This window comes from Platichthys flesus, chromosome 6, assembly GCF_949316205.1.
Source record: "Platichthys flesus chromosome 6, fPlaFle2.1, whole genome shotgun sequence".
Classification (NCBI taxonomy): Eukaryota; Metazoa; Chordata; class Actinopteri; order Pleuronectiformes; family Pleuronectidae; genus Platichthys; species Platichthys flesus.
The window spans coordinates 26,381,993-26,396,154 of record NC_084950.1 but is presented as its reverse complement, the minus strand read 5'-3'; the positions used below and the strand labels follow the sequence as shown (position 1 = coordinate 26,396,154).

General features: G+C 41.7%; 1 protein-coding gene across 2 annotated transcripts in view; it reads left to right on the top strand.

The window, feature by feature from the left end:
* Window positions 1-11,865: 11,865 nt before the first annotated feature.
* Window positions 11,866-14,162, top strand: part of LOC133955167 (septin-7-like) — a 51,617-nt gene continuing 49,320 nt past the window's right edge. For both annotated transcript variants that reach the window (XM_062389860.1, XM_062389859.1), the window contains exon 1: window positions 11,866-12,111. In XM_062389860.1, coding sequence (XP_062245844.1) covers window positions 12,073-12,111 — 39 coding nt within the window. In that variant the 5' untranslated portion in view covers window positions 11,866-12,072. The remainder of the gene's footprint in view (window positions 12,112-14,162) is intronic.

Below are 14,162 nucleotides of genomic sequence, written 5' to 3'. Positions count from 1 at the left end.
CATTATTGTAGAGGAAGAGTTACATATGAACAAAGTGTGTAATCTTATTTTCTGTGGATATTCAACTGTGTATTTGAATATGCTTTTGGATTAAAACGTGCACTACCATGACAATGAATGTTTTTAATGGAGCTATTTCACATTAAAAGTATTGCATTATAATTTAATACATTATGTATTATGTGCAATACTTTGATTGTTTTTAAGTAATGAAATCAGGTCTGTACCTGGAGTCAGTGTTCAGTCTGGTTGGATTCAAGTTGTGTGTCAAGTTGGACCTTCTAGAGGAACATGAAACCAATACACAGATATGTAAAGTCATACATGGGCCAGGTTAAGTAATTAACAGACTTTTAAATGGTAAAAATAAAATATTAGTTCAAAGTTAATCAGAGCATAATCATTTCAGATTAGGAAATAGGTAGTGCATATAAGCCCACAACTCTGTATGACACTGTCTGTTCTAGTAAAGTTACAAGGCTATGACTTACTCATATTTAACAAAAGAATTCAGTGAAGTCTGTCTGAGATTAACGATTTAAATACTGAAGGTGGGAGACACGGTTATTTTTCACTGTAACACGTGACAGGACATCAACACCGTGACTCTGAATAAAGAGCCTTAAAAGACGTAGTGCTCCTTTGAACAGCTGCTCTTACAATGTGTAGCAAGTGCTAAATCTCCATTAGTATAATAGTAACAAAAATCACCCTTTACATAATTGAACATATATTTTCCATGTGAACCCCTTTAACACAGTTCAATTCAGGAGCAAAATATAATTTATACAGTATTTATTAGAGCTAGTATTAGTAAACAGATCAAACAAATGCAGTACAACACATCACACATCCACAGTGTCTCTTTTGCTTATCATCACAGTCAGTCAGAAGTGTCCGTTTAACTTACGTAGCAGTTGAGAGATGCTTCGTTGGAGCTAGCAGGAGCTAGCTCATAGCCAGTGCTGCTGTTGAGAGCGGCAGAGTTCACACAGGAAAAGACACAACGGGAGAGGGGACAAAAACCTTTGAGTCCCACACTCTAACCTGCTGAGCGAACAACGTCCACAGTGACTCCGCCGCCGTCCTCTCATCCAGACTCGCCAACCGTTCTCCGGTTCTTCGTGATACACAGCTCCGCAGCTTGTGACGACGTAACTTCTTTCAGAGTCTCATGAGGCGTTCACTTGCAGCTGTATTAAATGCAGCTTCGTTTGTCATGGCGAGTTGAAGAAGTCTGCTGCAAAGCTATGAATAATCCGCATGATGAAAACTCACAGCAATGTTATGCCTACATTATCAATATATTGAGACCCATGTGACACAGTTTGACATGGTTTAGCAAAGTGAATGAGGAGAAATTCATCCAAGTGTGAGACGTAACAAACCGAAAGCGGTCTCATGCTGCGTTCAGGGTAACTCTGTTAAAATGGGATTCATTGGTCATGGTGAGCTGATGAACTTTGATGCCACGCCATTAACAATCTGCATGATGAAAAGTCACAATAATGTTATGCCTACATTATCAATATCTTGAGACCAATTTGACACAGTTTGACATGGTTTAGTAAAGTGGCTGGAGGGAAATACATCAAAGAGTAAGATGACCAAAACAAGACATTTCCTGATGCCACCAGGGGGCGCTTTCCTTTTAAGTCATGATTTCTAGGTAGATGTCTTCCGGTCGCGACTCTTGTCTTATATGTGTAGTTTGGAGTCGATTGGACAAAATATGTCTAAGTTACAGAAGCTCGCTTATATTGGTGTTTAGTCGAACTTTAAGACCTCACCACGGTCACACGGTATGATGAAAAGTTTAAATTCTGATAACTTTAGATCTTCATCTTGTTTTGTAGAGTCTCATCTAATTTTTAAGTTGATCTGATGAAAGCTGTCTGAGTAGTACATAAAAACATAACACGTACCAAAACAAGACATTTCGCGTTACCACCAGGGGGCGCTGTGATTGTAAGTCACAATTTCTGCACCCATGTCTTCTGGTGGCGACTCTTGTCGAATGTGTCTAGTTTGGACTCAATTGGACAAAATATGTCTGAAATATGGAAGCTTGTGTTTTGATGGCGTTTCATCAAACTTTAACGCCACACCACGGTCAGACGGTTTTGCTAAAACGTAATCCTTCAATAACTTTAGATCTCCAATTTGTTGTGATGACGATCGTCTAAATTTGAAGTTGATCTGATGAAAGCTGTACGACAAGTACATCAAAGAAAAAATATGGAATATGACCAAAATGGCCACTAAAGTCAAACTGGCGGGCTTCCTGTTGCGTTATTCATAATGCACTGATGGACTTTTTTGTGCATCTAGTCATGATACACAATAATCTTTGTTTTTTTTGAGGATCGGTGAATGCTAAATGAGGGGCTTTTCCGTAGGTGGCGCTCTTGAGCCATTTTGCCACGCCCTTTTCAAAATACTCCAGAATACGTAATTTTACGCCGCCTTCGAATTTACTGCAAACTCCTACAACTTTTTGAGCACATTAAAGCCCTCAAAAAGCCAATTCATTTAAGCTAAGAAAAATAATAATAATAATAATAATAATCATTTCAATTTCAATAGGGCCTCCCACCGATTTCGGTGCTCGGGCCCTAATAATAATAATCATTTCAATTTCAATAGGGCCTCCCACCGATTTCGGTGCTCGGGCCCTAACTAGGGCTACGTTGTAGCACTAACGGGCCCGAGCACAGGCAATTTCAAGTCTGTTGCGGTCGGGGAAGAGAGAACGTTCGATGACCAAGCGCTCGTCTCCACATTGCCTGCGTTTGCCCTGTGCGGCAAGGAAGATCGCTCCACTTCTTCTGGCCAGCCGCTGGTGCTGAACTAGAGGTAAGTAACCTTGAAACTATCCAACATAACCTATTGCTTTATCTATCATCATATGCTTACATGCCTCAAGTTTTTTGTAATATGTAATTGTTATAAAAGTTACCGTTTATTTATCACGTCTAATGAACAGATTGAAGCAAGATAACTCGACAGTCTTGTTTTGGTTGTGACATTATTTTTTTTAATGAGTTACTATCAATACGCTACACGTGTACGTTTCATGTGATAGTAACTGTTTCACCAATATTCTGATACAGGATGGTATATCCGCCATTACTATTTTCACATCGTTTATTTAGTCTGTCATGGAGTTGTAGAGTGAATTAGACAGTAGTGATAACATTATAATGTCTACACATCAGTGTTGTAAACACTTCTCCAATTAATTATATAATTATGTTTTCACACTGAGGGAAGTGGAGAGACTTGATGTGGACTGTTATCAACAGCTCTGTGGGAGATCATCACCTTGAATATTACAGATGAGGTAGAAAGACATTTTATCTATGTGTACAATGTTGTATTTCTTTGTCACGTTTTATCAAAAGCGATTTAAAGTATGTGCATTTAACCATTAGGATACAAACCCAGACCCTAGTACATCGGTTCTAGCTGAAATAAGTAGTGCTTCATAAACAACACAAAACATTCATAACAGTACGCTTCTGCTCCTCATTAATGCAGCTCCTGATGTCCCCAGCAGCAACATGGTGGAGATCTGCAGCTTCATGCTGGTCAACTGGAAGACAACTGATTAAGATTAAAAGATTAAGATTAAAATCCATTTATTCATCCCAAACACATGCACAGACATGCAAAGGCACACTCATGCAGGTAGGGAAATTTAATCGCTGCTTTTTACCCATCTGGTGCAGGACACACAGAGCAGTGAGCGACCATGTACGGCGCTCGGGGGAGCAGATGTTGGGGGAGTGAGGTGCCTTGCTCATGGGCACTAGAGAGGGTAGGGAGACTCTTGGATTTTTGGACAGATCAATCCAGGTTCGACTTTTGTTGTCTCTCCATGGAGTCGAACCAAAGACGAACCAGAGACCTTCTCTGCCCATAGTCCAAGTTTCTGCCACTCGACCACCGCCTCTCCTCATGCATCATCAAACTAGTAATCTACACATCACTCCATGCGTTGCTCCCTTAACTACAGATGGCCTGCGAATGTCATGGAGTTTTACAGTGAATTAGACAGTTTAGGTATGATTTTAATCTCCACACATCAGTGTTGTAAACAGTTCTCAAATTAATTATAGAATTATGTTTTCACACTGAGAGAAGTGGAAAGACTTGATTTGGACTGTTATCAATAGGTCTGTGGGAGATTATCACCTTGAATAGTACTGATGAGGTAGAAAGACATTTTATGTATTTGTACAATGTTGTATTTCTTTCAGCACTTTTATCAGAAGGGACTTAAAATATGTACATTTCACCATGAGGATATAAACCAAGACCACAGTACAACAGTTCTATCTGAAATCTGTTGTGCTTTATACACAACACAAAACATTCTTTAACAGTGCGTTTTTTCTCTTCATAGATGAAGAACTGCAGCACCTGATGTCCTCAGCAGCAACATGGTGGAGATCTGATTTGATACACTTTAGATAAGAACCCAGTGTTTTATATTTCTGCTTTGCCATAAGAGACAGAACATGGTCATCACAGCTGTGTCCTTCAGGCTCGTCTGTCCCTAATAAAATGATAGGAAACATGAAAGTGATCGTCATTATTGTAGAGGAAGAGTTACATATGAACAAAGTGTGTAATCTTATTTTCTGTGGATATTCAACTGTGTATTTGAATATGCTTTTGGATTAAAACGTGCACTACCATGACAATGAATGTTTTTAATGGAGCTATTTCACATTAAAAGTATTGCATTATAATTGAATACATTATGTATTATGTGCAATACTTTGATTGTTTTTAAGTAATGAAATCAGGTCTGTACCTGGAGTCAGTGTTCAGTCTGGTTGGATTCAAGTTGTGTGTCAAGTTGGACCTTCTAGAGGAACATGAAACCAATACACAGATATGTAAAGTCATACATGGGCCAGGTTAAGTAATTAACAGACTTTTAAATGGTAAAAATAAAATATTAGTTCAAAGTTAATCAGAGCATAATCATTTCAGATTAGGAAATAGGTAGTGCATATAAGCCCACAACTCTGTATGACACTGTCTGTTCTAGTAAAGTTACAAGGCTATGACTTACTCATATTTAACAAAAGAATTCAGTGAAGTCTGTCTGAGATTAACGATTTAAATACTGAAGGTGGGAGACACGGTTATTTTTCACTGTAACACGTGACAGGACATCAACACCGTGACTCTGAATAAAGAGCCTTAAAAGACGTAGTGCTCCTTTGAACAGCTGCTCTTACAATGTGTAGCAAGTGCTAAATCTCCATTAGTATAATAGTAACAAAAATCACCCTTTACATAATTGAACATATATTTTCCATGTGAACCCCTTTAACACAGTTCAATTCAGGAGCAAAATATAATTTATACAGTATTTATTAGAGTTAGTATTAGTAAACAGATCAAACAAATGCAGTACAACACATCACACATCCACAGTGTCTCTTTTGCTTATCATCACAGTCAGTCAGAAGTGTCCGTTTAACTTACGTAGCAGTTGAGAGATGCTTCGTTGGAGCTAGCAGGAGCTAGCTCATAGCCAGTGCTGCTGTTGAGAGCGGCAGAGTTCACACAGGAAAAGACACAACGGGAGAGGGGAAAAAAGCTTTGAGTGCGTCCCACACTCTAACCTGCTGAGCGAACAACGTCCAAAGTGACTCCGTCGCCGTCCTCTCATCCAGACTCGCCAACCGTTCTCCGGTTCTTCGTGATACACAGCTCCGCAGCTTGTGACGACGTAACTTTTTTCAGAGTCTCATGAGGCGTTCACTTGCAGCTGTGTTAAATGCAGCTTCGTTTGTCATGGCGAGTTGAAGAAGTCTGCTGCAAAGCTATGAATAATCCGCATGATGAAAACTCACAGCAATGTTATGCCTACATTATCAATATATTGAGACCCATGTGACACAGTTTGACATGGTTTAGCAAAGTGAATGAGGAGAAATACATCCAAGTGTGAGACGTAACAAACCGAAAGCGGTCTCATGCTGCGTTCATGGTAACTCTGTTAAAATGGGTTTCATTGGTCATGGTGAGCTGATGAACTTTGATGCCACGCCATTAACAATCTGCATGATGAAAAGTCACAATAATGTTATGCCTACATTATCAATATCTTGAGACCAATTTGACACAGTTTGACATGGTTTAGTAAAGTGGCTGGAGGGAAATACATCAAAGAGTAAGATGACCAAAACAAGACATTTCCTGATGCCACCAGGGGGCGCTTTCCTTTTAAGTCATGATTTCTAGGTAGATGTCTTCCGGTCGCGACTCTTGTCTTATATGTGTAGTTTGGAGTCGATTGGACAAAATATGTCTAAGTTACAGAAGCTCGCTTATATTGGCGTTTAGTCGAACTTTGAGACCTCACCACGGTCACACGGTATGATGAAAAGTTTAAATTCTGATAACTTTAGATCTTCATCTTGTTTTGTAGAGTCTCATCTAATTTTTAAGTTGATCTGATGAAAGCTGTCTGAGTAGTACATAAAAACATAACACGTACCAAAACAAGACATTTCGTGTTACCACCAGGGGGCGCTGTGATTGTAAGTCACAATTTCTGCACCCATGTCTTCTGGTGGCGACTCTTGTCGAATGTGTCTAGTTTGGACTCAATTGGACAAAATATGTCTGAAATATGGAAGCTTATGTTTTGATGGCGTTTCATCAAACTTTAACGCCACACCACGGTCAGACGGTTTTGCTAAAACGTAATCCTTCAATAACTTTAGATCTCCAATTTGTTGTGATGACAATCGTCTAAATTTGAAGTTGATCTGATGAAAGCTGTACGACAAGTACATCAAAGAAAAAAAAAAAAAAAAATATGGAATATGACCAAAATGGCCACTAAAGTTAAACTGGCGGGCTTCCTGTTGCGTTATTCATAATGCACTGATGGACTTTTTTGTGCATCTACTCATGATAAACAATAGTCTTTGTTTTTTTTGAGGATCGGTGAATGCTAAATGAGGGGCTTTTCCGTAGGTGGCGCTCTTGAGCCATTTTGCCACGCCCTTTTCAAAATACTCCAGAATACGAAATTTTTCGCCGCCTTCGAATTTACTGCAAACTCCTACAACTTTTTGAGCACATTAAAGCCGTCAAAAAGCCAATTCATTTAAGCTAAGAAAAATAATAATAATAATAATAATAATCATTTCAATTTCAATAGGGCCTCCCACCGATTTCGGTGCTCGGGCCCTAATAATAATAACAATAATCATTTCAATTTCAATAGGGCCTCCCACCGATTTCGGTGCTCGGGCCCTAATAATAATAATAATCATTTCAATTTCAATAGGGCCTCCCACCGATTTCGGTGCTCGGGCCCTAATAATAATAATAATAATAATAAAAATCCTTACAGATTCAATAGGGCCTCTCACCATTCGGTGCTCGGGCCCTAATAATAAAAATCCTTACAGATTCAATAGGGCCTCTCACCATTCGGTGCTCGGGCCCTAATAATAAAAATCCTTACAGATTCAATAGGGCCTCTCACCATTCGGTGCTCGTGCCCTAATAATAAAAATCCTTACAGATTCAATAGGGCCTCTCACCATTCGGTGTTCGGGCCCTAAAAATCCTTACAGATTCAATAGGGCCTCTCACCATTCGGTGCTCGGGCCCTAATAATAATAATAAAAATCCTTACAGATTCAATAGGGCCTCTCACCATTCGGTGCTCGGGCCCTAATAATAATAATAATAATAATAATAAAAATCCTTACAGATTCAATAGGGCCTCTCACCATTCGGTGCTCGGGCCCTAATAATAATAATAATAATAAAAATCCTTACAGATTCAATAGGGCCTCTCACCATTCGGTGCTCGGGCCCTAATAATAATAATAATAATAATAATAATAAAAATCCTTACAGATTCAATAGGGCCTCTCACCATTCGGTGCTCGGGCCCTAATAATAAAAATCCTTACAGATTCAATAGGGCCTCTCACCATTCGGTGCTCGGGCCCTAATAAAAATCCTTACAGATTCAATAGGGCCTCTCACCATTCGGTGCTCGGGCCCTAATAATAATAATAAAAATCCTTACAGATTCAATAGGGCCTCTCACCATTCGGTGCTCGGGCCCTAATAATAATAATAAAAATCCTTACAGATTCAATAGGGCCTCTCACCATTCGGTGCTCGGGCCCTAAGAATAATCATTTAAATTTCAATAGGGCCTCCCACCGATTTCGGTGCTCGGGCCCTAATAATAATAATAATCATTTCAATTTCAATAGGGCCTCCCACCGATTTCGGTGCTCGGGCCCTAATAATAATAATAATCATTTCAATTTCAATAGGGCCTCCCACCGATTTCGGTGCTCGGGCCCTAATAATAATTTTCAATTTCAATAGGGCCTCCCACCGATTTCGGTGCTTTGGCCCTAATAATAATAATAATCATTTCAATTTCAATAGGGCCTCCCACCGATTTCGGTGCTCGGGCCCTAATAATAATCATTTCAATTTCAATAGGGCCTCGAACCGATTTCGGTGCTCGGGCCCTAATAATCATTTCAATTTCAATAGGGCCTCCCACCGATTTCTGTGCTCGGGCCCTAATAATAATCATTTCAATTTCAATAGGGCCTCCCACCGATTTCGGTGCTCGGGCCCTAATTATAATAATCATTTCAATTTCAATAGGGCCTCCCACCGATTTCGGTGCTCGGGCCCTAATAATAATAATCATTTCAATTTCAATAGGGCCTCTCACCATTCGGTGCTCGGGCCCTAATAATCATTTCAATTTCAATAGGGCCTCCCACCAATTTCGGTGCTCGGGCCCTAATAATAATAATCATTTCAATTTCAATAGGGCCTCCCACCGATTTCGGTGCTCGGGCCCTAATAATCATTTCAATTTCAATAGGGCCTCCCACCGATTTCGGTGCTCGGGCCCTAATAATCATTTCAATTTCAATAGGGCCTCCCACCGATTTCGGTCCTCGGGCCCTAATAATAACTTCAATTTCAATAGGGCCTCCCACCGATTTCGGTGCTCGGGCCCTAATAATCATTTCAATTTCAATAGGGCCTCCCACCGATTTCGGTGCTCGGGCCCTAACAATCCTTTCAATTTCAATAGGGCCTCTCACCATTCGGTGCGCGGGCCCTAATAATAATCATTTCAATTTCAATAGGGCCTCCCACCGATTTCGGTGCTCGGGCCCTAATAATAATAATAATCATTTCAATTTCAATAGGGCCTCCCACCGATTTCGGTGCTCGGGCCCTAATAATAACAATCCTTTCAATTTCAATAGGGCCTCCCACCAATTTCGGTGCGCGGGCCCTAATAATAATCATTTCAATTTCAATAGGGCCTCCCACCGATTTCGGTGCTCGGGCCCTAATAATAATCCTTTCAATTTCAATAGGGCCTCTCACCATTCGGTGCTCGGGCCCTAATAATCATTTCAATTTCAATAGGGCCTCCCACCGATTTCGGTGCTCGGGCCCTAATAATAATCATTTCAATTTCAAAAGGGCCTCCCACCGATTTCGGTGCTCGGGCCCTAATAATAATCATTTCAATTTCAATAGGGCCTCTCACCATTCGGTGCGCGGGCCCTAATAATAATCATTTCAATTTCAATAGGGCCTCCCACCGATTTCGGTGCTCGGGCCCTAATAATAATCCTTTCAATTTCAATAGGGCCTCTCACCATTCGGTGCTCGGGCCCTAATAATCATTTCAATTTCAATAGGGCCTCCCACCGATTTCGGTGCTCGGGCCCTAATAATAATCATTTCAATTTCAATAGGGCCTCCCACCGATTTCGGTGCTCGGGCCCTAATAATAATCATTTCAATTTCAATAGGGCCTCTCACCATTCGGTGCTCGGGCCCTAATAATGCCTACAAATTCAAAAGGGCCTCTCACCATTCGGTGCTCGGGCCCTAATGATATAGCTGCGCTAGACGACATTGCCCTTGCTTCCAATGACACAGTCAGGAACTTGGGAGGGATCTTCGATCCTGATTTATCCTTTAATAGTCACTTAAAACAAATTTCTAGGACCGCTTTTTTCCACTTGCGTAATATTTCAAAAATTAGACATGTCCTTTCACAAAAAGATGCAGAAAAACTAGTCCACGCCTTTGTTACATCGAGACTGGACTATTGTAATTCATTATTATCAGGCTCCAGCAGTAAGTCGTTAAAGACTCTACAGCTTGTCCAAAATGCTGCAGCATGTGTCCTGACGAGAACAAAGAGAAGAGAGCACATTTCTCCAATATTAGCATCGCTACACTGGCTTCCAGTTAAATCTAGAATAGAATTTAAAATTCTCCTCCTCACCTTCAAGGCCCTTAATAATATAGCGCCTTTTTACCTTAAAGAGCTGTTAGTACCTTACATGCCTACTTGTCGTCCCTAAATTCTCTAAAAGTAGAGTAGGAGCCAGAGCTTTTAGCCATCAAGCCCCTCGGCTGTGGAATAATCTACCACTTTCAGTTCGGGTGGCAGTCACCATCTGTTCGTTTAAAAGTAGGCTCAAAACCTTCCTTTTTGATAAAGCTTATAGTTAGAGCTAATTAGTGCGCCAGAACGTTACTTGTTCTATTTTATGACACATGACACACAGAGCTTCTCTTTCCAGCTTCTCCTTCCTCTTCTCCATCCCTATCCCCCTTCCCCGGAATCCCTTTGCTTTATCACCCGCAGGGCCTCTGTGGCCGCACCATGGATTGCGGTTTGTGGATCGCACACCGGGGGTCGCGGTGTTGGATCCAGTGTGGCGGATTCTGAATCATGTGGGCTGATCATGGTGCTGGTGGCGGACCCTGTGTCGCATTGGCATTGGGCACGGGCGATGGACCAGGACCGCGGTGGTGGCTTGTGATGGGTCCTGGTGGGCGGCGGTGGACGGTGACTGAGGACTGGAGTGGCGTCTGGTCTGGATGGTGGATCGTGGTCTAGATGGTTGCTGAGCATGGACTGTGCTTGCAGCGGGACTGCTTGGCATGTCATGTTGGGGTTGTCCTACGGGATGTCTACCCTCATCAAATGCTGCTAGAGACTTTGATTATTGATGATGTTCTCCTGCACGTGGCATCTATTGCATTTCTGTCCGTCCTGGGAGAGGGATCCCTCACATGTGGCTCTCTCTGAGGTTTCTACATATTTTTACCCTGTTAAAAGGGTTTTTAGTAGTTTTTCCTTACTCTTGCTGAGGGTGAAGGACAGAGGATGTCACATCCTGTTAAAGCCCTATGAGATGATTTGTAATTTGTGAATATGGGCTATACAAATAAAATTTGATTGATTGATTGATGATTGAAGTGTGCCTCAGTTCTGTGAGCGCAGTGCTCTATTGAGGTGATGTAGTACCATGAGATCTTTAAGGTATACTGGTGCCATATTATTACGGTCTTTGTAGGTGAGGAGGGACATTTTAAATTATATTCAATATTTAACAGAAAGCCAGTGAAGTGAAGCTAATACATTCTCGTGTACAGTTTTTCTTAGGTCCAAACGTATTTTTCTTATGTACAAAAAGTTGTTTACTTTCATATGCAATCATCCTGTCCACTGCACTTTACGTTACAATATTTCTTTACAAACCACAACAGTGAAAGTTGAACAGATTGTAAATACTCAGCACTTTTTATTTAATTTTCGATTCTTTTGCCTTTTTAAAAAAAATATTTTGTATTCCCTTGTCTGCCTCATTCTGACTTGCCTGCTGCTGCAGCCACTGCATTTCCCCGGTGTATGGATCAACAAAGTGTTATCTGATTATTTCTTAACTGTTGCGATGGATTTCGTCTTATTCTGAAACTCTCAACCGGATGTAGAACCGGATACAGTCTGCCACTGCCCAGAGACGAAAGCAGTCGGAGCAGTTTTCTCCAGTGATCTACATCTGTAGTGGTCTCATCCGCGGCCATATCTAATTTAACCTCATTCATTCACTCTCGGACTCATTTTGCTTCGTGTTCACTATAGACGGTGTGTTCCCCTTTGCTGCGTCTTTCTCCCGTCGCTTATCGCTGTCTGCCTCGGTGGGCCGGTGAAAACCCAGGACGATGATCGAGCGACCAGAGACCGCTGTTCCCAGCATCGCCGTAAGTCCGCTTTAAGCACACACTAATGTTTACATGTCTGCTTTCCATCAGCTCCTGGTCTAAATCTCACCCGGTTTCTCTTTTGAACCGTACCCGCGTGTTTCAGTCGCTGCTAGCCCCGAATTTTCAAGTATGGAGATAACCCCAACACGAGCTCCTTTGTAGATGTGGTGGTTTTAGAGCATGGTATGTGCCCCCGGAGGCGTGAACACGAATAAATACTCACAAACACCTTCTCATGAATGTGTGTACTCTACCGACGAGTCCGGCTTAATTAAACCCGCTTCATTTACGGAAACACGGTAGATTTCGTAGCTTTAAGAATGTCCAACGTCTCCCATCGCCGCAGACATACTGTGATGTAGCCAGGTCCGTGGGTGGCGGTCTCTAACGTGATTGGTAAAATTGTTTGCTATAGATTATGTGTGGTGGACAGTGCGTTTGCTTAGTATCCACTTTAGTTATAATTAGACATATAACGCTGTCAATCAATCAATTTTTATTTATATAGCCCATATTCACAAATCACAATTGGTCTCATAGGGCTTTGAGACATCCTCTGTCCTTAACCCTCAACAAGAGAAAGGAAAAACTACTAAAAACCCTTTTTAACCAGGTTAAAATACGTAGAAACCTCAGAGAGAGCCACATGTGAGAGATCCCTCTCCCAGGACAGACAGAATTACTATGGATGTCAAGTGTAGGAAAACATCATTAAGATTAAAGGTTTTAGCAGCATTGATGAGGGTAAACATTTTGAAGGATAACTTCAATACTATATGTCAAGCAGTCCCGCTACAATCATAGTCCATGGTCAGCAGCCAACAAGATTATGATCCACCATCAAGATCGGATGCCACTATAGTCCACAGTCATTGTCCACTGCTGCTTATTAGGATCCATCATCATCTGCCACCTCGGTCGTGGTCCACCACCATTATCTGATGCCAACGCGATAAAGGATCTGCCCTCCCACTACAGTCAGCTGGCACTACACTGGATCCACCACCGCTTCCACCGACACGCGATCCATAAATCGCAATCCATGATGATTGTGCGATTTAATGCCCAATTAAAACTCTACTGGGCTGACGGTTCCATGTACTCAGCAGGGTTTACATGGTCTGGTCCCTACTCCAGCTGTTGGACACAGGCTGGCTCTGACTTGCTCTATTTAGACGTGTCTTCACACCCACTTTGACAGTGTAACTATTGTAAGAATGTAAATAACCCAAATCCAGGTATTAGACCCAGCCCCGAAGGTCTGATGTCATGCTTTGATGACCAGAGCCCTGATGAGATTAACTCTCCTGTGGTAAATGTCTATATGAAATCTCTCGATTTAGACCAGCAGGTATATAAAGTCCAAAAAGGAGGAATGAAATGAAACATGGCTTGGTGGGGCTGCAATTCATACAAGACAACAGCGGCTGAAGTATTCACTAGTAGTAGATAGTAAATGCTCCCTGTCGACTGGATTACAAGCCTTCACAACTGCTCGTCTTAGGGATCGAGTGGGACACCTCATTTCGCCTGAACTCAGCAGGGAGCGATCACTCATCACACACAACACAGTACAACAAAGATGCTTTGTGTTTGTGTCCGTTTGCGTATCCCTTCACACAAAGACGTGGACACAACACACTGAGCTCCCACACACGTAGTGAAGACACAGAGGGCCCAACATGCTCCCTGCTAAAAAATAACAGAAGAAGAATGGGACACTACTTCAAAACAATGCATTAACTATAACATTACTAGGATTGAATTTGTAATAAATAGCCACGAGAAGAGCTCAGCATCAGCTGCTGAATATATGAGGGTGTGGGACTTGGCACCGCAGATGATGTCAGTGAACCAGGCAGCTACTATCACCACTTGGTGGACTGGGGGAGGGGTTCCACTGAAGGGTGTAGAGTCACTGAGCAGCCTTCCTTTCTCTCATCCCCCCATTACTTCCTTTTTTCAGTCTGCTGTCTGTTTTTTTATCATAGCGTCCCAGTAATGTTTGCAACATGCAAATATTACTGGGACGCTATGATGCCCACTAT